We start from the raw sequence: 23,530 nt of genomic DNA, 5'->3' as shown, positions 1-23,530 counted from the left end.
TTGCTCTAAGATCTTTCGTTTTCTGTTAAAATAAAATTTGAAAATATCACAAATATTTTCTAAATAACAATTTGAAAGCTTCAAAAATATTTTCAAAATAAGTTTTGGAAATATCGGGCAACTAATATCAAGCAGCATTGGATTAATTTGGGGAATTGAGGACTTTCTTATATGTGAGATCATATCAGCTCTAAGCTAGTTCTGAACAATAGGCATTTAAAAATCTTTTTAGAAGGCCAACATGTGTTGGCACATGTGGCATGAGGTGTTCAGTATTCATTTCTTCTCTCCTAACCCAAAACTCCGCAGATAGTGACCATAGGGATTTATATTTGAATCTTTTAAAGACAGGTGAGAGGAGCTTCAGATACTGTGGATAGTTTGGATATGGCCAATCGGTTTCTGTCTCACATTCCAATACCAACTCAACAGTGTTGACAGGAGCTGGCTGCATTGAGAGGATTTTAAGGGCTCAAGTGCTCTGCCTGGACGGAAGAGCGTTCTGATGAATTCACAATGTCTCCTCTGGGCACATTTTAGGAAGAGAAAGCACATATGTGATGTATTCGCCTTCAAAGGGAATTATTTCACAGTCAAGGAGAGGTGATGCGACTTTTCCCAGCTCATACAGATAGTAAACTTTAGAATCTGTGACCGTTCATGTTCTTTCCACTACTTTTTGCCACATGGGGTCACACTGTGGCCTCTCTGTTCCCTGATCTGGTGTGTGTGTGAGCATATTTAAGTGGAGAGAGTGGAGAGGGGCTGGCCCTGCCTCTGGTAAATGTCTTCGTCTTCTAAATCTGTGGGAAATGGGCAGTTGGAGAACCAGCTGACCCTCTGGGCATCAGCTCCTCACAGATCAGACAGGGTCAGCAGGCTGGCCAATTTCTAGGCACTCTTCAAAGTCTGAAAGGCTCTTGCATGCCCTTTGCACATAGTAGGTGCTCCATAAATAGTTGTTGAACTAAAATGGATGTTTCCCCAGGATAGCAACGCTTGGCCTCATCACATTTTGTAGGAAAGGAACAAGGAGGGAGGCAAAATGATGTGCCTTCGGACAACACGATTATCTTGAGCTGTCCTCTTGATGAAGCTATAGTGTTAGGGACTCCATTGTGTCCCCTCAAAATTCATGCATTGAAGCCCTAATCCCCAGGGTGACTGTATTTGGAGAGAAGCCCTTTAAAGAGGTGATTAAGGTTACATGATGTCATAAGGGTGGGCCCTAATCTGGTATGACTGGTGTATTCATAAAAACAGATGCCAGGGACACACATGCCCGGCGAAAAGGCCACGTGAGGACACACGGAGAAGGTGGCCATCTGAAAGCCAAGGAGAGGGGCTCCAGAAGAAACCAAGGCCTCCCACACCTTGGTCTTCGACTTCCAGCCTCCAGAACTGTGAGAAAATAAGTTTCTGTTGTTTAAGCCACCCAGTCTGTGGTATTTTGTTATGGCAATGCTAGCAAACTAATACAGATTGTTTCCTCAATTATCTAAGGATGGAGCAGGTCTCAAAAAGCCCTTTGCTTTTGTTTTTTTCTCCTTTACTATTAACCTCCTGGTCTTTGGACATTTCACAGCCTGTCAGCCCCTATATCACGAGAAGAGAAAGCGCTTCAGGAAACCTGGATCAGACAGAAGTATAGGTTAGGCAGGAAAAACTTGAGGTATGGGAGACTGGTTAGGTCTTGATCAAAGTCCATGGTCCTTAGGGCGCCTGGGTGGCTCAGTCGGTTAAGCATCCGACTCTTGGTTTCAGCTCAGGTCATGATATCAGTTTGTGCGTTCAAGTCCTGCATCGGGCTCTGTGCTGACAGTGTGGAGCCTGCTTGCGATTCTCTCTCTCCCCACGCCCCCCGCTCTCTGCTCTTTCCCTGCGTGCACACTGTCTCTCTCAAAGTAAATAAACTTAAAAAAAAAAAAAAAAGCAGAGTCCACTGTCCTGTCCTCCATGAATTGAAACTTCCTTTGGTGGATCTGTCCTCCCACTTTTGAGAAACTCCATTTGTGTTGCCCAGAGCCAGCTATATCATTTGTGGGTCCAGTGACACATGGAAAGGTGGGGTTCCTTGTTCAAAAATCATTAAAGATTTCAAGATGGCAACAGTAGAGAGTTAAACCAAGCTCCGACTCTGTGCCACTGGCCAGGTCGCACAGCGGGGAAGCCTCGCTTGTGCGGCCTCTGTCACATCCTCCCTGAAGCACAGAGCCAAATCCACTTTGGAATCATCGATCTGAGCATGTTCTAGAACCTACTGACTTTGGGGCAGTTTTGCAGGTATGGCTAATATTCAATCATGTCAATTGAGATCAGGACTCAATTTTACTTGCAAAGAGTGGGTATACCACAAAAAGTTGGAAAGCTCATTTCTCTGAAACAGGTAAAGTTTAAACACCTTTTATTTGAAGAAATATTGCTTCTAGACTTTCCCGAAGCCAGAATTGTTTTATAAAAGTATCACAGAATATTACACAAGATTAAAAAACACAGTATGCTTCCTAATAACTTGAAATCTTTTTACAAAGCACATCATTCATGACCATAAATATGTTTCTTCTGTCATTCAGCTGGTGACACACACATCTGATAAAGAGCTAGTTAATTTTAACATATGTACAGAGTCTATGATAAAGACTTAAAGTTATCAAAGATTCAACTATAACATATTAAATTTTCTTTAAAAGAGTTTACCTTAAACACTTGAAGAAAACATAATTTACCTATGCATTTGAATGGTCTAAAAATAAAAAGAAAATCACTGTTATGCTAAAAAATAAACCTGTTTGGGAAGTTGGCTAGGGTACTGATAACTCTCGATGAGGTAATCCTTTTGCTGATATTTAAAAATCTAATACATAACAAGAATATTTTCAAGAATACAGAATTTCAAAAGCAGTCTTGAATTACACCTTTAAAAAAATCCGAACTTGGTGAAGGCCTTAAAAATAATCATACAACACCTATGGTGTATTTAAAATATGAAACATTCATGTGTGTTTTATTGAAAAAGATTCCTTATATAAATTCAAAACTACGTATATTTTCTCAACACTTTAGCTTATTAGCCAGGTCAAGAAAACCAAGATGACAAAAAAAGTCTTCAGTCCTTTTATCCTGCTAATAAAATAACAAAAATTTAGCAATCTTAAGCATATGATGAACACTTTGAGGCTAGGCACAGAGAGAGCAAGCGATCTTTGTTTTGTTGATTTATTTATTTTCACTGCCAACATCGTTAGCCATGCCTTTCTGCTAATCAATTTTAGCAAGTCAAGGAAAAAGCATGCAGTATTTTCTGGCAAGAGCTTACGCTAGACAATATGTGATCCATACTGTGTGTCATTCTTGGGGTCTGCTCTCCACGGTCACACTGAGAGCAAGCAGTGAGACTAGGAAAAGCCTCTGGCAAGAAAAAAAAGACTAACCAAATAGACATGGCAATCTGATCTCAAAGTGCAAAATCATTGAACGTGATGGCACTGAAAAATTCCAGTGGTTAAAAAGGAATCAAAACCACATGATGCAGGCAGTGGGACGCACGTTGAAAGATTCACGGAGGATGTCAAGTTTTAGAAACTCAGAGAGATACAATTCTAGCCATCTTGATTGGGTAACATTCGTATAGGCATGTCCCTATGGCTTTCAAAAGATAATACTGCTTTAATCTCCCCCAAATAAACACAAATCAACCTTTATTTCTACTCTTGACAAATAGGGAGTTAACAACACCGCATCCCTGTGTGCCTACCGCTCGCCTGTGTGCTAACTTCTATGCTAACTTCGCACATGTGTATCAGGATAGTTCGGAATGTTGGCTGTCATGATTGCCTTTATTAGTTTACTAATAAAAAGTTAAAAAAATACTGTGTTTAGGGTCAGGTAACAATTTCATCTAATCCGAGGAGAGTGGAAAGGAGGCACTGCCTTCTAGACTCTGTAAGCTGCCTGTCTCGTGATTCTTCACCTTGTCCAATATCCTTTTCACGCTGCTGGAGTTAATAGGCTGCTCCAGGGCAGACGCATTGATCGTCCGATGAACAGAATCAACATCAGAATGCACAGGAAGATACAGCTGATCTTCAAAAACACCTCCTGGGCCACCAACCCGGGGAAGTCCTTTCTGCGGCCTGCTAATGGGCTGCAGCCTAGGCCTGGGCTTGAGCACCAGCTCTGGGAGGCCGTTGCCACTGAAATCAGTTTCGGGATGATTTATCTCTTCGTGCTCCATCCATTTTTCAGTTTTATGATTTCTCCAGTGTTCAGAATTCAAACGACTAACTTCTGGAATGTCGTTATTCCATTCAAGTTTCGTCTCTGGACTGAATGTTGGTTGGTTCAAATGCAGGGTTCGAAGGTCAGCTGGCAAGGTCACGTGAGGTGCTTCCCCAACCATCCGACTCGGGTCATCATCTGACTCCGCGGAGGCCATCTCTACTGGCACAGAGAGCTCAGCAGATCCACCTGGGAACCCATCGCTTTGAGCAGTTTTAGTCTTATTTGTTTTATTTTGCTCATGGTGGCTGTTCAGCAGTGCAAATACTCTATCTACATCCTTCAAGTAATTAGTCCAGTCAACCAGACTAAGTCTATAGTTTTGTCTGTACTCATAGATGCTTTCATTCACACTGTATAAATCTTCCAGGCCTTGCCGGTTGACGTCTGCAGCGAGGCTGGGCTGGTTAGCCTTCCCATCCATCCCATAACTGTCCTCTGTGAAAAGAGAGACAAAGGTGGATCGTTAGTGGAGAAGGGATTTCCCACTTACTGGACAAGCAACTTACATTGTTTTTTACCAAGGCAAATCAATTTGAAATACAGTGTTAAAGAGTATCTTCCCCCGGTAATTCGTTATCAAGGAGTGGCCTTAGGTTACAGAAGCGATTGAACAATACCAAAAAATTAGAAAGAGGCTCAAACACATGCAAACTTCCATGACGAGGCGTGGTTAGTGCCGGAAATGCACGGCACCATCAGTCAGGAGGCTTACGTTTCACACCTGGCTCTACTCAAGTCAACTCTGCAACCGGGACATCATGTGAGCGAGGCTCTCTGAGTCTTGCTCCCTCATCTGTCAGATGTGGGAATAGTTGTGTGATAGAACCTTTACTACCTACAGGGTTGCTGGGTGAATGATGAGTTTGAAAGTGTTTTCATGGAATAGGTGATGCTTAGGACGATATTTGTATGCTCCCTGGCACTCAGTATAAAAACAAACATGGAAGCAATTAAACTCTTGGAATCCAATGTTTGAATCTGTTTTTGATTTGTTTTTTCCCCCCTAAAATATCTATATCTAGATAAAATGATCTTTGGGTGGTTTTCATAGTATACAAAGAATGCCCCCAATTTTTCCTCTCTCAGACCTTTCTACATCACCAAGGTGACTACAGTCCTGTGGAAAATAGCATCTTTTCTCTTGTTGTGTCCGGGTACCATTTAGAAAGAGGCAGCCTGGATTAATGCGATGAACTGGCCACAAAGCAATACGGATCACCAGGGACAATAAGAAAAACTGCACAAAACCCACACTCTTCGTCTCACTAAAAGATAAAAAATGAGGTACTCTTCGAACCACCTGTAAGTAAAAAAAAAAGTTAATACCGAATGTCAACAGACCTATACGCCGCACTTTGGGCACGAGCCCTGGGAAAACAGTAGCGATGAGAGAAGAAGGAAATGAGGTTGCAGCCAAGAGCTGAGTTGAAACCATCGCCGGAAAGAGTGTCAACCTGAAGTAGGAAAGACTGTAAAAGTCCCGGTAAAAGCTGTGGTGGAGACGAGGAAGAGACTCAGAAGTGGGCGCGAATCGAGGCTGCAGTGCGGCCGGGAGACAAGGACACAGAGCAAGAAGGAACATCCTTTGGAAACTGGGTGATAAAAGAAAAAAGGCATCGAAAGAGGCGGGGGGGGGGGTGGATTTCAGATCCTGTAAGAAAAAAGAGAAGGAAAAAATTGGAAGACACACAACCTCCCCAACTCCCACTCCCAAATAATAACGTAAAAAAGTAAAAAGAATGTATATTTGGTTACACATGCTAGAAAGGAGCCTCTTAAACTAGAAATCTTATAAATACTTGAAATCCAGGAGATTGATAAAAACGGCCTAAATCTATACAAAATTATCGTAAAATAGAAAATAAGAATAACAAAACCTATTATCTTATGAAAATGCCCAACACCCTGCCCAAAGTGACCATAAAGTGGAAAGAACCACAACACAATGCTGCCAAGTAAGCGGCGTGTTTTCCATCAAGTACCCCAGGATGTGAAAAGCCATCTCAAGTCAGAAATTCAAGTACAAATCAAGGATCTCACAACCATTCAAGCTCTTCTTCAAGTATCAAGGCTACAGAAAAAGTTCCAGAAATAAATTGTAAGAACACAGGTAATACTGTACATATCAGCTCATCTTGAATAAGTAGTCTTCACATCCAACCAAGAAATCACCGGAGAAATTTCAGCAAAAGGGTTGATGGTGAGCATTTAATATATTTATCAGATTTAGGATACAATAAAGGTAGAAGGGTCAAAAGATAATATATATGTTTTCTATGACAAAGTAAAAATAATGTGACTCAACATGGGAGGAAAGATAGAAAAACTGAAAGAGAAGAAGCTCATTGAGGGTAGAGCTAATAATAGTTGGAAGTCAAAGAACAACACTAAAAACTGACCACTGATAATAAAAGATTAAGGAAGAAGCAGGAACTAAGGGCGTTACCAACATTTAAGATCAAAGACAACCAAGAGGACAAAAATACAAACCCTACAAAGTTTCAAAGAGGGGGGATAAAGGGCAACACCTTTATAAATTTAGAAGAAACTACCCCTAGAAGATGCAAAGTGAAATACACAAAGACATAATAATAAGTGATACTCAATCTAAGAGAGGCCAAATGGACAAAAAATAAATAAGAATCTGGAAGACCTTAATATATAATCAATCAGGTAATTCTCATGCAAATGTATCCAACAGTATACTCCGAGGATAGAGGTTATACCTTGTCGAACACACACAGAAATTCACATTATTTGATTATGTGTTAGGTCACAGAAAAATGCATCAGGAAGTCGCGTAAAATAGAAATATTACAAACAACACTTTGATATAATACAATGAAACTAGAAATTAATAAAATAAAAACAACAAGAGAGCTCTTTCATCTGGAAGCTGACAAACATCATCTGGGTGAAAAGGAAAATAAAAGGGGCGCCTGGGTGGCGCAGTCGGTTAAGCGTCCTACTTCAGCCAGGTCACGATCTCGCGGTCCGTGAGTTCGAGCCCCGCGTCAGGCTCTGGGCTGATGGCTCAGAGCCTGGAGCCTGTTTCCGATTCTGTGTCTCCCTCTCTCTCTGCCCCTCCCCCGTTCATGCTCTGTCTCTCTCTGTCCCAAAAATAAATAAAAACGTTGAAAAAAAAATTAAAAAAAAAAAAAGGAAAATACAAAGCTAAAAGTGCAGAATTTAAAAAATGATAATGGGGGGGCGGGAGAGAGGGGAAAACGGGTGATGGGCATTGAGGAGGGCACTAGTTGGGATGTGCACTGGGTGTTGAACGTAAGCGATGAACCACGGGAATCTACCCCCAAAACCAACAGCACACTGTATACACTGTATGTTAGCTAACTCGACAATAAATCATATTAAAAATAAAATAAAGTAAAATAAAATATAAAGTAAAATAAAATGAAATAAAATAAAATGAAATAAAATAAAATAAAATGATAACGGGGTGCCTGGTGGCTCAGTCGGTTAAGTGTCTGACTCTGGATTTCAGTTCAGATCAGGATCTCATGGTTTGTGAGTTTGAGCCCTGTGTCTGGCTCTGCCTGGGATTTTCTCTCTCTCTCTGTCTGTCTCTCTCTCCCAATCTCTCTGCCCCTCCCCTGCTTGTGCTCACTTCCTCTCTCTTTCAAAATAAATAAACTTAAAAAAACGATCATGAAAACACTATTAGAACTTATGATGCATCAAGCGTGATACTTATGTGTCATTTTAAGCATTCATAGCCTTAAACACTTTTATCACGAAAAAATAAATCAATCAAACTCAAAACTCAGAAAGCTGGAGAAAGAACAATATAAACCAAAAGAAAGCACCAGGAACGAAATAATAAAGGTGAAAGCAAAAACTAATGAGGTAGAGAATAGAAGAATGACATATCTCATTAATAAATCAAAATCCTGGTTCTTTAAAGAAGCGTCAAAGCAGACGATCACTAGTTTAACTAGTTGAGACAAAGGGGAGAAAATTCAAATACACAAAATAAAAAAATCACAAGGGACAAATAATCATTGAAATATACAAAACTCAAAGCATGAGAGAGACTACTTTGCAGACCTTAAAGCAAATAAATTAGAAAACCCAGATGAAACAGGTAATTGCCCAGGAAAATGCAGTTTATTGAAATTGACCCAATAGAAATAGAAAGCTTAGATAAAGCAATTTCCAAAGAAGGGAAAGAAAGATTATTAAGAAACTATCCTCAAAGATGCACCAGGTCCATGTGGTTTCACAGGAGAATTTTATCAAGCCTTCAAGGAAAAGAGAATCTGAATGCTGTATGAATTGTTTCAAAGCATAGAAATCAATATTATATTAAGAATATAACACATGATAACCTAGTAGAATTTACTCTAGGAATGAAAGGTTGGTTCATTCATAGCCCATCCATTAATATAGTATATCCTACTGGAAGATCTACAGAGAAAATTATTTGAGCATCTCCATTGATGCTGAAAAGGCTTTTGACAAATTCAACATTCATTAGCAATAAAACACTAAAAAAAAAAAGAAAAAAGTCAATGGCTATTTCCTTAACATGACAAAAATGTATTAACTTAGTCCTAAAATCTGTCCTCTCAATAGGGAATTTTTTTAAAACTATTTTTTTAAAGTTTATTTGTTTTTGAGAGAGAGAGAGAGTGAAAGAGAGAGAGAAGGAGGGGCAGAGACAGATGGAGAGAAAGGATCCCAAGCAGGCTCTGTGCTGTGAGTGCAGAGCCCGACGACATGGGGTTCAATCTCACGAAATGTGAGATCACGACCTGAGCCAAAATCAAGAGTCGGATGCTAACTGACTGAGCCAGCGAGGCATCCCAAAAGGAAGTCTTAAAACCATTTTCACTAAGATCAGGAACAAGGTAACATTGTACTAGAAGTATTAATTCATTCAATTCAACAAGAGGAATCAATTAGAGACAACCAATAGGAAAGGAAGCAAAGCGATCTCTATTTGCAAATATCTGACAGGTATACCTGGAAAACCCAAGAAAATCAATGACAAGATTAACTCAAAAATAGAAATATTTTTTAAAGTAGCAGGATACAAAATTAATACACAGAAACCAATAGCCCTCATATACACACATGATAATCATAAAGAGGTTTTGATGAGAGAGGAAAACCCAATTCATAACAGTAACAAAGAAGATAAAATACTTCTGAATACACTTGACAAGAAATGTGCAAAACCTATGAGATAATATAAAAAGCTCCTGAAAGACCTAGAAGTTTACTTAACCAGGTGGAAAGACAGCTTTTGTACCTAGATAGAAGACTCATCATCAGAAAGATGCAAATTCTTTCTGATAATTCTTTCAAAAACCAGATAGAAAAATGGCATAGGACACAAGCAGATAATCTACAAAAGCAAGTAAAATGGCCTTTAAACTTTCAAAAACATGTTCAACTTTACTCATAATAAGAGCAATACAGATTCAAACCATACTGAGATACCCTTTCTTTCTCATTCAGTTGGAAAAATAATTTTAAAGCTTGACAACTGTTGAAAGCAGACCCTCGTACACTGGTGATGAGAATGCAAAATGGTACAAACCATATGGAGGGAAATTTGGCAGTATTTAATATATCCATATAGGCATTTACCTTTGACCCACTAATCCCGCAACTAGGAATTTACTCTGAAGATATCCTCAACGATATGAAATATATTTGCACAAGGCTCTTTACTGTCTCACTATTTGTAATTGCAAAATATGAGAACTGAAATGCTCATACTTAAAAGAGGGGCTGAATAAATTATGGTACATACATACAGCAAATTACTAGGAAGAAGTGAAAAGAGAGTAGGAAAATTTCTATGAACCGATGGAGACGATATATTTTAAAGTGAAAATAATATTTTAGGTGAAAAAGAAACTAAGTGCAATACAATATATATAGTACACTACCTTTGGTGTGAAAAAGTAAGAGAAATAAAATATCACCGTCTGCTTACTACTGCAACCAGAAACGGAGGAAGGTAAAACAAACTGATGAGATTGGTTGTGTACATACAGTGCACGGGTGGGAAGAGACTGTGGGAAGGACTAACATTTCTCTGCACATGCTTTTGGCAGTTTTGACTTTTGGAACGACGCTGAAGTATTACGTACTGAAAAACAAAATTAAACTACCGATGACGAGAAAAAATAGAACCGGAAATGGAATGCAAATGGAAATAAACAAACCTTGCCGTATTTCAAATGGGTAACATAACTAAAATAAAGAAGAAGGGAAAACAGAACCATTCTGAGTAACTTCAAACACAGTGCTATTTTCTCTCTTTTTAAAAAATTTTTTCAATGTTTATTTATTTTTGGGAGAGAGAGAGAGAGACAGAGCATGAATGGGGGAGGGGCAGAGAGAGAGGGAGACACAGAATCTGAAGCAGGCTCCAGGCTCCGAGCTGTCAGCACAGAGCCTGATGTGGGGCTTGAACCCACGAACTGTGAGATCATGACTTGAGCCAAAGTTGGACGCTCAACCGAGTGAGCTACCTATTTTCTCTCATTCTAAAGACAGAAGGAACTGAAAAATATATTGAACTCTAGTTAGCAGGTTTGTGTTTACAGCAGTATGATTTAGCAATTCTGAAATTGCTTTCCGTGTGCTGTAGCATTTAACAGGTGAGTTAGTCCATTGAGGATAATGGAAACTAAGCTTCTCACTGCTGGAAAAGGATGTTACCATTTATATGGAATGTTACTTGGCAATCAAAAAGAATGATACCTTGCCATTGGCAACAATGTGGATGGAACTAGGATGTATTATGTTAAACAAAAGAAGTCAGTCAGAGAAACACAAATATATGATTTCACCCATATGTGGAATTTAAGAAACAAAACAGATGAACATGGGGGAAGGGAAGGAAAAATAAGATAAAAACAGAGAGGGAGGCAAACCATATGAGACTCTTAAATACAGAGAACAAACTGAGGGCTGCTGGGGGGGGGGTGGTGGGGGAGATGGGCTAAATGGGTGATGGGCATTAAGGAGGACACTTTTTGGGATGAGCACTGGGTGTTGTATGTAAGTGACGAATCACTGGGTTCTACTCCTGAAAAATAAAATAAAATAAAGAGTCTACTATTAACAAAGTATAATTAAATAAATAAATAAACAAACAAATAAATAATTGTAAGCATGTTAAAAAAAAGGAAGTTATTTAGAAACTAGGAAGACTAGAATGAACCTCATGCTGTTAAACTAGAATTAGAGATATCAGTACAAACATACAATTTTAAATATATCTAGATAGCTATGTCCCCACGTATCTCCATATCTGTAGAAACAGGAGTGGCTGTCAATATACTTGCATGTGCATTTTAGCTCTGTCCGCCCAGAGGGTCTACATACAAAGATGCCTCCATATCAATTTTATGCACCTCGAGCCTAGTTCAGATGCCACTGCTGCCCACTTAAAAGGAACTGGGGTCCTTCGGAGAAACGGCAGATTCCAGAGGTCGAGGAGTGAAATACGAGGTGAACCTGGAACATAGTGTTAGGCCAGGAAGCAGTGAAGTGCTCAAAAGATGATGGGGACACACCAAAAGGACACCTGAAGGGACATCATTGGCCCAAACTGGGACATTCTGGTCATCAAAATAAATAATGGTAGCAAAAAGATATTCATGGGATAAAATGAGGATCTATGAATCCTTATTGCTATAAATGCATACATACATACGTACGTACACATGTACGTGCGTACAAGAAAAAGGGAACTCTCTTGTCTATGGTAGAGTACCACTTAAATGTAGCCAGAAAAACAGAATTGGAAAAAAATCATCCTTTCGCAGCCATCATAATGATTCAGGCAAGAATTATGGATGCCTCAAAAGGCAGTGGATGAATTATTAATTAAAAAAGGAAAAATAGGAGGCTCCTAGTGGATTAACCTAGCAAACAACACCTCCACCGAGTAATCAAAAGTAAGACCACCAAACAGATGTCACGTAGCTTCCGGTAAGATATCCCGAGTGCACACTTCCCCTTCTGTGGTATTCCTGTCAGGAATGCACAATTTTAGTCCAATCATGCGGAAACATCAGAAAAACCCCAGCTGAGGGACATTTTACAAAACAACTCGCCTGTACACTTCAGAATGTCACGAATGCAATGAAGGGTTGAGGAACTATCCCAGATGGAAAGAGACTTAAGAGACATGACAGTTTACTACAATGTGTGTTTCTGGATTGGATCCCAGACCAGTAAAACCAAATCCTCCCCAACCCATAAACACGACAATACTGGGACAATTGGCAATATTTGAATATGGACTGTGGATTACATAATAGTATTGTATCAGTGCTAAATTGCCTGATTTTGATAAATTTACAATAGTTATGTACGAATGTTTTTGTTCTTGGGAAATACGTACAAAAACTCTTACAGATAAAGGTATATGATGTCTGCAAATTACGCACGATTCAGGAAAAAAAGAAGCCTGTGTGTATGTGCAGAGAAAGAGCCGGAGAGCAAGAGAAAACAATAAGGCAAATGAGGTCAAATTTCTTGGAACTATTCTTGCAAGTTTTCTGTAAATGTGACATTGTATCAAAATATAAAGTGAACAGCTTGTTAGGCCTTAGAACTAAGCTTTCCACATTTCTGTCCTGGTTTCTACCAGTCCTCCTATCACAAAAGGAGCTCCTTTCGGGGGGCCATTCTGAAGTTCTTTACTCAGGGAGGAAACGGATGAATAGGTTTGTTCTGACAAGTGGATTTTCAAAATAAATGCAGATGATTTCAAGTTCCAGGCGATTCTCATCCAATCTGGGAAATACAAAGATGGCAAAACCACTAACAGCAATTCAAAACCACATGCAGGTTGCAAGCTGAGCCACATTTCTTTCCAGACGGCAACTTATTTGCTTTTAAGAACATGACCACGTAATTATGTCACACCCTACGAGCGGGTGGGAGAGATCACGCATGCGTGGCATAGGAACTCTTCCTGGAGCAGTGGTGTTACAATCAACAAAGGCTGCTGGAGTGTCCTGAGAAGCAGAAAGGATAGTTTCTACGGAGAGGGCCTGATGCCTCCCACTCCTTCGGCCTGCTCTCCCCACATCATCTCTGCCACAGCCTCGCCAAAACAGTGCACAGTTTCCTGAAAGCACCAGGCTCTCTCCCTCCTCAGCACTGGCATTTCTTCCTAGAATGTGCTCCCCTGCCTCATCGTCTGAGTCAGCTCTCGGCCTTCAAAATTAAATTTGAACATCATTCTCTCCGCAAAGCCTTTCGTGACCCTCCTCTTCTCATCCTAAGCACGTTGGGAAGGCCTACATCACACCTGTAGATGAATGTCGGTACCCGTGCCCAACAGCAAAGTGTAAGAGGTCCACTGGAAATTCACAAGCTTTGTAGTTTTACCGATCGTTGCTGACTGGAAGGATGTGTTCATTGATATGGCTATTCTCTTCCCAGCTTTCAGTTCTGAGGGCATTGATTTGATTTACAAAATTGAGTCTGAACAGGGTATCTGCACTAATGTAGCCATTCCTTTCTCTGAAGCCCTTCCCTGTTTTTCTGTGTTGTCTTTGAATGTTTTTCTGAAGGCACAGAGTTTCCAATATTTGGGGCCAAATCAGTGTGTATTGTGGAGGACTTTCATGCTGCCTGAAAATTTGCTTTGGGTTTTGAAATTTCAGAGCCTCTGATGAATTCAGGGTCCTGCAAGGAACTAAAAGCCAATCATAAATACCTTTTTATTTGCTATGCATGGAAGATTTCTCGTGCACTAGTTTTACTGAGGCAGTGCAAGAATACCTATTTATTTTACAAATAAAAGACTACAAACCTTCAACTAAGAAGACAGTATAAACTATCAGTAAATGTCAGTTATGTCATTTATCTATAGACAAATAACTTTGTATAGTCAATGACTGATTAAAAGCACATACTTTCTTATTGGGGCGAAAGCACATAATTTTCCCTCTTTCTTAGCCCTTGATTAGTAAAAAACTTGCTAATTTTATTACTCATTAACGTGAAGGTAAATGTCCTTCAAAACTCTAGGGTTCTTTGGCATATCTCTCACTATTCAACTCTGTTATCAAACACTGTTCATAGAATAATATATATTCAGGGCTTACTTGTGCTAAGCACTTGTCAGATATCAGCCTATGTAATCCTTACATATTGTTCTGCATATGCATATTATTAGCAAATTTTTACAGATGAGAAAGTGCAGTTAAAAGTTTAAATTGTTGGGGCGCCTGGGTGGCTCAGTCAGTTAAGCAGTCGACTTCGGCTCAGGTCATGATCTCACGGTCCGTGAGTTCGAGCCCCGCGTCGGGCTCTGTGCTGACAGCTCAGAGCCTGGAGCCTGTTTCAGATTCTGTGTCTCCCTGTCTCTGACCCTCCCCTGTTCATGCTCTGTCTCTCTCTGTCTCAAAAATAAATAAACGTTAAAAAAAAAATTAAAAAAAAAAACCAAAAAAACCCCTAAAACCCAATCCTCTGAGGTAGTAGGTAACCAGGGTGATCAGATTGTTTAGATTGCCCGAGGGTCCCAGTTTATATCTGTTGTACTGGCATCCTGTTCAGTTTAGCATTTGTCCAGAACTTTTGAAATTTTAGTTTAGAAAATAGTTTTTAAATGCAGTTATTTTATAAATCCACTGACCATATCATTGGTCAGCAAATACATATGTCAAATATAGACCATTTTAATTATTTTTAGTACGCCCTCTCTGGTGGAAACATCCTTGTTTGGAAGATAAATTCTGTGGTCACCCGACATATAGCACTCTTTGTGAAATTGGCTCTGTTTACCTCTTCTGCTCGCCTCCCATTCCCTTGTACTACCATTGAATTGATCACAGTCCCCCGAATGGATCTTGCCTTCGCACAAACTGTCCCTTCTAGTTGGACCGGTTTTCTTTCCTCAATATCCCGTTCTAGACGGTGCCAGCATTGCCTTCAGCATGCAGCATGAAATGCCACCTCCTTGGGAAGCTTCCCTGGATTCCTCGGGGTTGGGTTAGGGGCCCCACACGGCTCTTACAGAATCATCTCTTCCCCTGTCGGGACACTTTGTTTTCTGAACAGTAATGATAATACTTGACCGTGTTCTCCTCCAAGGCAGTGGCTTGCATACAGGTGGTCATGTGGGTTCTTTCCTTCTTTATTTATTTACTGAATGGACGAAAGAGGATTAGCTTTTCCCCCTCTTATCTTTCCTCTCTATTTTGAAACCAATTAAAGGTAAATTATATTCCTCAGTTTGGAGGGTAAGGGCTTAGAGTCCTGCAACACTTTTGTTCCTTTTTTTACGGAGAAGAAAGGCACCAGGTGTAGAATCACCCCTGGAAAAGACAAAATTTTGGACATCCTCTGGGAGCTTAGATTAATTCTGACTTGCCCCTGTCCCTGATCCTGACCAAGTGGCCACTGTTGTGTGATGAAAAACTTATCCCGCCAGTTGGCAGGGCTTGTCTAGCAGAGTTCTGGCTGGATGTCAGTGGCTGCCCGTCCTCCCCAGGGCACACTTCTGGGCAGGGTGCAAGCTGTCCACTGCGTATGGCGACCCCGCCTCTGATCCGTGTCCTAACAACACTGACCCTAAGGCCCCCATCACCTTAGGAGGCCAGCCTCACTTCCCATCCCTTTAACCCCAAACCCTGACCTGAACCCAACTCTTGGTCAAGCACCTTAAACAGAGAAGTCCAACAGAGCTAAGCAAGCACAGCGTAAAAATAAAATAGGGTGCACAGTGACCTACGTCAATTATTTCTCAGCAGAACTGGAAAAAATATGGAGAGAAAATGAATAAATAAAATGGAGTCCTGAGATGTGACAGAGAGAACGGAACCTGCTGAAGCTTCCTTAAAGTAACACGGAGCTGGGAAGTGAAGTTTGGGTTTTGTCCTTCAGTACGTTCAGGCAGTTCAGAAAAAAGACTGAGCTCTGGGTTGGCAGTGAGTGATGAGGAAGCTCGGGGTGGTGCTGATGAGCATCTCTTTTTGTGTCTCATGAAGTAGAGTAACATCCTTTGGAATCATAATATCACCATCCCCTTTCAAACACTGTCTCCTTCCTGTTAATGTTTTGCATCCACGCCCGTCTCGCTGATAACACCCATCATTGCCGGGGCTTGAGGCTTGCCAGGCTCTGTTCTCCACTTCTTGCTAGTGAGGCAGGATTTGAACCCAAGGCACACCGGCCCCGTCAGCACTAATCAGCCCCTAACACGCAGCCAGGTCGCCCACACCCATCTGCCAGCCGCCAGCTGTGGCCACAGGGCAGATGGGTCAAAAAGTGTAAATGCAACGTGGGCAGAGCATGGGTGCCGAGGACGGAGCACAGCGTGGCCTGCCGGTCTACTGGGCGTGGAACACGGGTCAGGAAGCAGCCCCGCCAGCACGAGGCTGCCCAGAACCGCCGGCCGGCCCCACGCTGCCTGCCATGGACACATAGCACGGCTGCCAGGAGCAGTTCTGGGCCATCAAAGGGCAGCAGGATCAGCTTTCACAAGCAGTGGGAAAAATAAACACCCCCTCAACCTGTTGATCCTATTCTATTTTGCAACACAGAAATGATGGCTTTCAACTCGAGCCAAACATTCCTTCCTGAGTCATGGCGGCTGGTTTCTGAGCGGTGCCCCTGCTCTGTGCTTGTCTTAACTGGAAAATGACCAGTATGAGTAAGCAAAGCGTTGCAGCCTGTCCCGGCCTCATGCGCATGCCACGGCACTAAGTAAATAGAATAAATACGAAGTTGAACGGGGAACAGACTTGCCTTTGGAAGGCCCTTTAACAAATAAATGTAAAGATTAGTTTTTCCACATCCTCAGAATTGAAGGCAGTCAAAAAGCTCTTAGTCAATCTCGTGTGAGAGAAACGTTTCTGAAACACTGCTGAATTTTCTAATTTCACATCCCTCAGGTTTGGCTACTATCACTTTTCTCGAAGTCTTTTATAATGAAATTTCATATGAAAATGCATTTAATTCGTTTTCTAAAAAAAAAAAAAATCCGAATCTTCTTGGAGAATCGAGGCTTCTGAAACCTGGTAAGAGGGCCATCGCTGGAGGGCTGTGTCCCGGTAAGCACCACCTGAGACAGTCGTTTCGGTGGGTCCACACCTACGGTGGCTTTTTTGACACCTGTTCCCTTCAGTCCAACGGGGCACAGTGAGCAGGGGAGGCCATGTCAAACACTGCATTTGGGTATCCAGTGAGTCCCCAGGTGGGACAGGCAAATGCTCCCTCAGTAGCCCTGTTTCAGGATTTCTTGACTGCAGTGTGGGTGTCGGCCGAAAGACAGCTTGCCCCCCCCCCGCATCATGAAATGGTAGGATCTGGAAGTGCCAGTCGTTGCGTGTTACACAGTGTCCACCTATCTGTCCTTTGGGAAGGAATTTAGGGAGGAAGAGGCAACGGGTAACTCTGTCACCTTGCACATGTGCTTCCAACGGCCACATTCTCAGGCGACCCCGTCAACAACGAGTTACCAAGGCTCTGACCAATGGCCTCACAAATGGCGGAATTAGTGGTGGGTGGCAGAGAAGGGAGAGGGAAGAGTCCCAGATGCTTGCCATTTAATCAGGACCAGAGTGCAGTTAAACATTCTTCATCTCAAAGTTGGCCGGGTATGACTTGATGGAGAATAGCTCTCTGACTCAGCTCTGACCAGGCCGGTGACTTAAATAGCCTATTAATACCCTTTTACCTCGTTCATGACAAGAAGTAAAAGAAAGCTCAACTGACAATCCCTTAGCTGTAAAATTGAGTGCATCATAAAATAACCGTAAAGTCAATATCTAGTGTTAGGTCCATTAAAAATGTCACACTTTGGAAATGTCTTAATGTGGCCCCTGGGAAGCAGGCGAAACAATGCTGGTGTGCGGGATATTACCTCGTCAGCCCATAGCCCTGGTGAGACCAGCTTAAGGGTGGGTTCTTCTGCTCTGTCCTACGTGTGCTGGGGGTGATGTGGGGTCAGGGTGGGGGGGGGGAGGGCAGAGCGAGGAAAGGGAAGAAGACAGGAGAGAAGAGAAAAAGAAGAGATACATACATGGTTATTAAACATCCTCAGAAGTCCAGCTTTCTTTGTTTTGTTATTTGTTTACATCTTCCCCGTCACCTTTCCTGTTGTTTAGCTTCTGGTCAGATCAGTGAGGTGCCCCGGAAAAGGAAGAATCTGAGAGTACAGCTCAGGAGGCTGGAGAGAGGCAGTGGGGCAAACAGGGTTCCCTGGCATGGCGCCAAGGAAGCCCATGTTCCTCTGATGGATTCCTCAACTATGGTGCTGACTCATCGTGACTCTGTTTCCCCACAGTGGAGGTGGTCAGGACAGTCCCCTCCTGCCCACACCGCACGTTTCTGACAAATCCACCTAAGGTCTACGCTTAGAGTGGAAAAATATCAAGGGCTGATGATGCCAGGTGATCCTGTGACATGGCCACCAGGCATGTCGGACCCCCTCACTGAACATGAGGTAAGAGGGATGGGTGAGGGTTGGAGAGAACAAGGCGGCTGGGCTGAGGCCTGTTTATGAAGTTTGGGTGTGTCAGGCGGTATTGTCTCTGTGCTGTGCTGAGACCTCTCTGTAGGGCTTGACTCCAGGTACCCTGTCCCCAACCCAGCACCCTCTCCTCACTCACCACCACCCTGCAGAGCCTTTGGAATCATATCACTGCTGCCTTTCACCACCCACTCTAATTAAGGAGTCTTAACAAGGAAGCTCCTTCTATTTCCTCCAACTTCGGCTTTTGAATGCTCTTAAATTTCCCATCACTCCTTTTTGGGTCTTGGGTCTTTGACATTCAATTATACTTTGTAAAAAATCTCTAAACCAGTTTCCATGAAGCCTCTCCACCAAATCAATGTGTGAGCACCACAAGGGAAAGAATTCTCCCAAACTCTCCCCAGGGCTCCCAAGGGTCATTCTATTTTTTTCCCCCCTTTCACAGCAATCCATGCTTAAAAGCATCATCTAATGAGCAAACACGCATGGGAGTAAATGCTCTGAGAGACATCCGCTGTGACAGTCAGCTGATTAAAAGCAAAATGACAGATCTGTAACCAACGACACAATATGGTGGAGAATGCTGTTAGCACATGCACGCACCCACACTTTGCTCTGTGCAGCATGGTGAGGAACAGAAATTAGTTGAAATGGCTGGATCATGCAATTATTGGGAAAGAAGCTGTGGGGGAGAATAAAAAAAATGTGAATACCTGTGTAGGTCATAGCTTCCTCCATCTTTATTTCCTGACATAGGAAAATACAAGAGTAATTTATGTTAGCTTTAGAACTCATAAAACCATTCACTATGTCGTTTTCCATGCACAACATCTAAATCCTAGAAAGAAACATATTGTGTTAAATACAGACAGTGCTGAAGTCCCACACCTGTCCTAGTAGACAGGTTCAAAATGAGCAGTGAAAGCTATAAATTAAAAGGTTTGAGATAAAATGTACAGGAGTTTCTTTGGTGGCAAAGGAGGAGAGAGCCCATTTGAAAGCATATGAAAAATACTTCCAGTCAGTCTCAGTAAAATTTTGGTTATTTTTAGACAAAACAGTTGGGAAAAAAGGGGGGAGGGCAACAATCATCTCCTGTAGGAATTGTCTAGAAGGTGGAGGGGACCACTGGCTTCACTGGCTCTCCCTCGTGTGTCATTCCATCAAGAGACTATCAGACTTCCCTGAGCAGAGTTAGGTCACCACCAGTAAGAGAGCCAGGTCCTTTGGGGGAGAGCTGTCTGGGTATAAAATTTCAAAAAAGCAATAATTGGTTCAATTTCTAGGCTTTATTGAGACTTTTTGTTGGTTTGTTTATTTTGTTTTTGGTGTGTGGAGGGGTAAGATTTGAGGAAACGCTCAGATAAGCAGGATATCTGAAAAGATTGGAGCTGGGTGGGGTCAGCGACCAAAGACCTATTCTGCAGCTCAGTCAGGACTGGACTTTACAGGCGGCCAAATGATTTGATTAAGGTGTTAACTGAGAAGTGTTGGCCGATGGCTGTGAGGTGACCTCTCTCACAGTGTTTATAATTTCTTTTGGGGTCTTTGCAGCTTGAAAGCCTCAGGACCCTGCAGGGGTGGAAATAACAGGAGGCGGACATTGATTTTTTGGAGGTAGGACCCCTTCCCCCCCCTTCAAGTCACATGACCCAGGGGAGAGGCCTACTTTTAGGGCTGGTGATATTGGCCCTGCCAGGTGCCCTGAGACACCGGCTGTTAGGGACACAAAGCAAACTCAGCTGCATACAAAGGTCTCCTGCAAACCACTCCCCACCACCACAGAGTTCAGCTCTTCGCTCTTTTGGGGTTGGCTGCCGTGCTGATGCCAATGACCTCGCCAGTGCCAGCTCCTTCTCCTCCCTTCATTGGACTGCTGGAATTTACGTTTCTACAGGAATTACGACAAACTGAGCATCCTCATCAATTAGGAAAGAGCTGGGACAGACACTGAAAAAAATGGCAGCCTCACGAACCACAGGCGAAATTAGTTTAATGCTGCAGATCTGGGAGGGAGCATCTAGTTGATTCCATATGGACCCTCTAACACTGCTGGATCCCAAGACAGTGAATAACCCAAGTATCTCTAGTTTCAGAGGGGAAATACTGGTACAAGAAATCGAATTCACTGTGTCACGGGCAGGGATCCAATTAGGGCAGCTCCCAACTGTGCTAGGCAGAAACAGGACATTGTGTGTTCCCATCCAAATTCAGTTAAAAAATGAGGATATCCTGGTTTGCCTAAGAGTATAGATCACGCCTGTTGACGGCAAGAACAAATAAATCCCCAATGCCTTCATCCCGCTTGCCAGTGGATGCTTCTATCAGGAATCAGGAAGGTTTACTAGCAGAACAGACGTGTGGGACAAATTGGAATAAAACACTCACCAAATCTTTTGGCGTGTTAAATTTTTCATTAATGCTCCCAGAGATAAACTTAGAGAACAGATTATGTTTGGAACTGCCTGGAAGTGTCCCAATCTCTGGGTTTCTATGCATAGCGTCGTTTCAAAGGCAGAAAACTCGACAACACAAAGAATTTCCCAGGAAATACAGGAAAAAAAAACCAACAACAACCACCACCTTTTTTCCCCCCTTACCGACTTCAAGGCCCTTAGGTCTTGGATTGCACTGCTTATACCCTTGGCAGCTCCTGAGCTCCATGAGTTGTACATGTAGCTGGTTCAAAATGCCCCGTTCCACTGTGTGCACTGTGTTTGTGAGCTGTGGGTGAAGAGGCCAGGACAACATATTTAAGCTCATGTTCTGGCTGTTTTGTTTCCAACAACCTTCATAAAATGAAAACATACTGACTTACCTGATAAGGATCTGTATTCATATCAAAATACTCCAAAAAGCCAGTGGCGAACTCACAGAAAAGAAAATTATGCGTCTCATTAACTGTACGTAAACACCAGTAGGTATTATTGTTAGAGCTCGTGCAGGCGCAGAAAGATCCCACTGTTGGTAAAGAAGAAAAACGAAAGGCAGAGAATGAAAAAAACGAAATGGCAGGCTAGCCATTCTAGCATTTCCTTATCTTTATAACTTAGGGGCACATTTTCTTTCTTGTAAGTACCATGTGTTTAGATGTTAAAAAAATTGTATTTTCCCCCTCTCTAAGAGGTGGAAAGTGGGGAAAGGTGGAAAACGGGGAAGACGATGGCAATCTATGATCGTGAATACAGGCTGAAGGCCAGGGTGAAGTTTTGGCACGTTGGTTTGCCCCCCGCCCCCGTTGGGCAGTGGTCTCTGGAATAGGGTGGGTGGAGAACGGGAAGGGAATTATCAGAATTTACATTGCTGGTTATTTTTATCTTTTATTTATTTTTTTTAAAGGATAAAATGGTTCTAAAATAAAGAGGTGGACTGGTGCCCTTGAGTGTCCTCATCTGGCCACACGTCACAAATGGTGCATGGAAAGAGGGGGTTCTGCAGCGGGAAGGGGTTTGCAGATGACTTGAGCCCAGCTCAGTGGATTGAGGGATGATGTCATTTGTGATCATTGTAGACGGCACTTTCACATGAGACAGGCTATGACCTTGAACAGCTTTGGCATCATGCAGAGGCTCACTGGTTTTCTGGTGGAGAGTGTCTCAGACACTTTGGAAACAAAACAAACCATCCAGTCTTCTTCTATAGAAAGAAAGTTTCTAAATTTCTGACCTCTCCTGCAACGATAATTGAACTTTAGAAATATGCTGTCTAGCAAATACTTTTAAAGCAGTTGGAATAGGCACACTTAATGTGCATTCATTGTCTACTATGTACTTTGCATGTATTAACTCATTTAATCCTTAAAAAAATCTTATGAGACAAAGATTATTGTTATTTCCATTTTACAGATGGGAAAAATGAGGCTCAGAGAGGGTAAGTAATTTATTTGAGGTCACACAGCTGACAAGTAGCAGCATTAAGGGTCTGGCTGGAGGGTATACCCTTAACCACTATATGTCACTTACCCACCTATCCAGTATTAAACACACTAAATCTGTCCCCTTAAGCGAAAAGAAATGTTGTAGACAACGAATGAGAAATGATTTTTTTTCTAATTTTATTTTGATAGACTATTTTTAGAGCATAAGATGGTTCACAGCAAAACTGAGCAGAAGGCACAGAGAATTTCTAGAGAATACCCCCATCTCCACAGATGCAGAACCTTCCCCACTATCAATATCTCTCAACACGGAGACAACTAATGAACCTACATGAACACGACGTCATCACCCACAGTCCACAGCCTACATTAGGGTTTGCTCTTGGTGTCGTACGTCCTATGGGCTTTGACCAACGTACGGTGACATGTGTCTACCAGTATAGGGTCAAACACTGGTATGTCACATCACTGACCTAAAGATCCGCATTTCTCCATCTATTCCTTTCTGCCCACAGGAGATGATTTTTCAGGCTGCTGTGTTTCCAGGGGCCCAGCCCAGAGCTTGGCGGAGAACAGACCCCCACAACCTGAATGACCCTCAGAGATCCTCATGTCCCGGTTTAGGGAACACCATGGAAAGTCAGAATGCTATGAGTTTAAGAGTTCACTTGGCTTTAGCGTGGCTGGAAATGAAAATGCAAACTTGAACGCTGAAATCAAAAAGCATCAAAATGGATGGGGCGCCTGGGTGGTGCAGTCGGTTAAGCGTCCGACTTCAGCCAGGTCACGATCTCGCGGTCCGTGAGTTGGAGCCCCACGTCAGGCTCAGGGCTGATGGCTCAGAGCCTGGAGCCTGTTTCCGATTCTGTGTCTCCCTCTCTCTCTGCCCC

General features: G+C 42.2%; 1 protein-coding gene across 5 annotated transcripts in view; it reads right to left on the bottom strand.

Moving 5' to 3' along the window:
• Positions 1 to 2,387: 2,387 nt before the first annotated feature.
• Positions 2,388 to 23,530, bottom strand: part of SULF1 (sulfatase 1) — a 178,575-nt gene continuing 157,432 nt past the window's right edge. For 4 of the 5 annotated variants that reach the window (XM_047842721.1, XM_047842722.1, XM_047842720.1 and 1 more), the window contains 5 exons: positions 21,582 to 21,724; positions 21,364 to 21,487; positions 19,477 to 19,510; positions 18,152 to 18,217; positions 2,388 to 4,716 (listed from right to left, as the gene is read on the bottom strand). In XM_047842721.1, the coding sequence (XP_047698677.1) occupies positions 4,686 to 4,716; positions 18,152 to 18,217; positions 19,477 to 19,510; positions 21,364 to 21,487; positions 21,582 to 21,724 (398 nt within the window). In that variant the 3' untranslated portion in view covers positions 2,388 to 4,685. The remainder of the gene's footprint in view (positions 4,717 to 18,151; positions 18,218 to 19,476; positions 19,511 to 21,363; positions 21,488 to 21,581; positions 21,725 to 23,530) is intronic. The other variant, XM_047842723.1, reaches the window with a different exon arrangement.

Source organism: Prionailurus viverrinus, chromosome F2, assembly GCF_022837055.1.
Source record: "Prionailurus viverrinus isolate Anna chromosome F2, UM_Priviv_1.0, whole genome shotgun sequence".
Taxonomy (NCBI): domain Eukaryota; kingdom Metazoa; phylum Chordata; class Mammalia; order Carnivora; family Felidae; genus Prionailurus; species Prionailurus viverrinus.
This window is presented reverse-complemented; position numbering and strand designations above follow the sequence as displayed.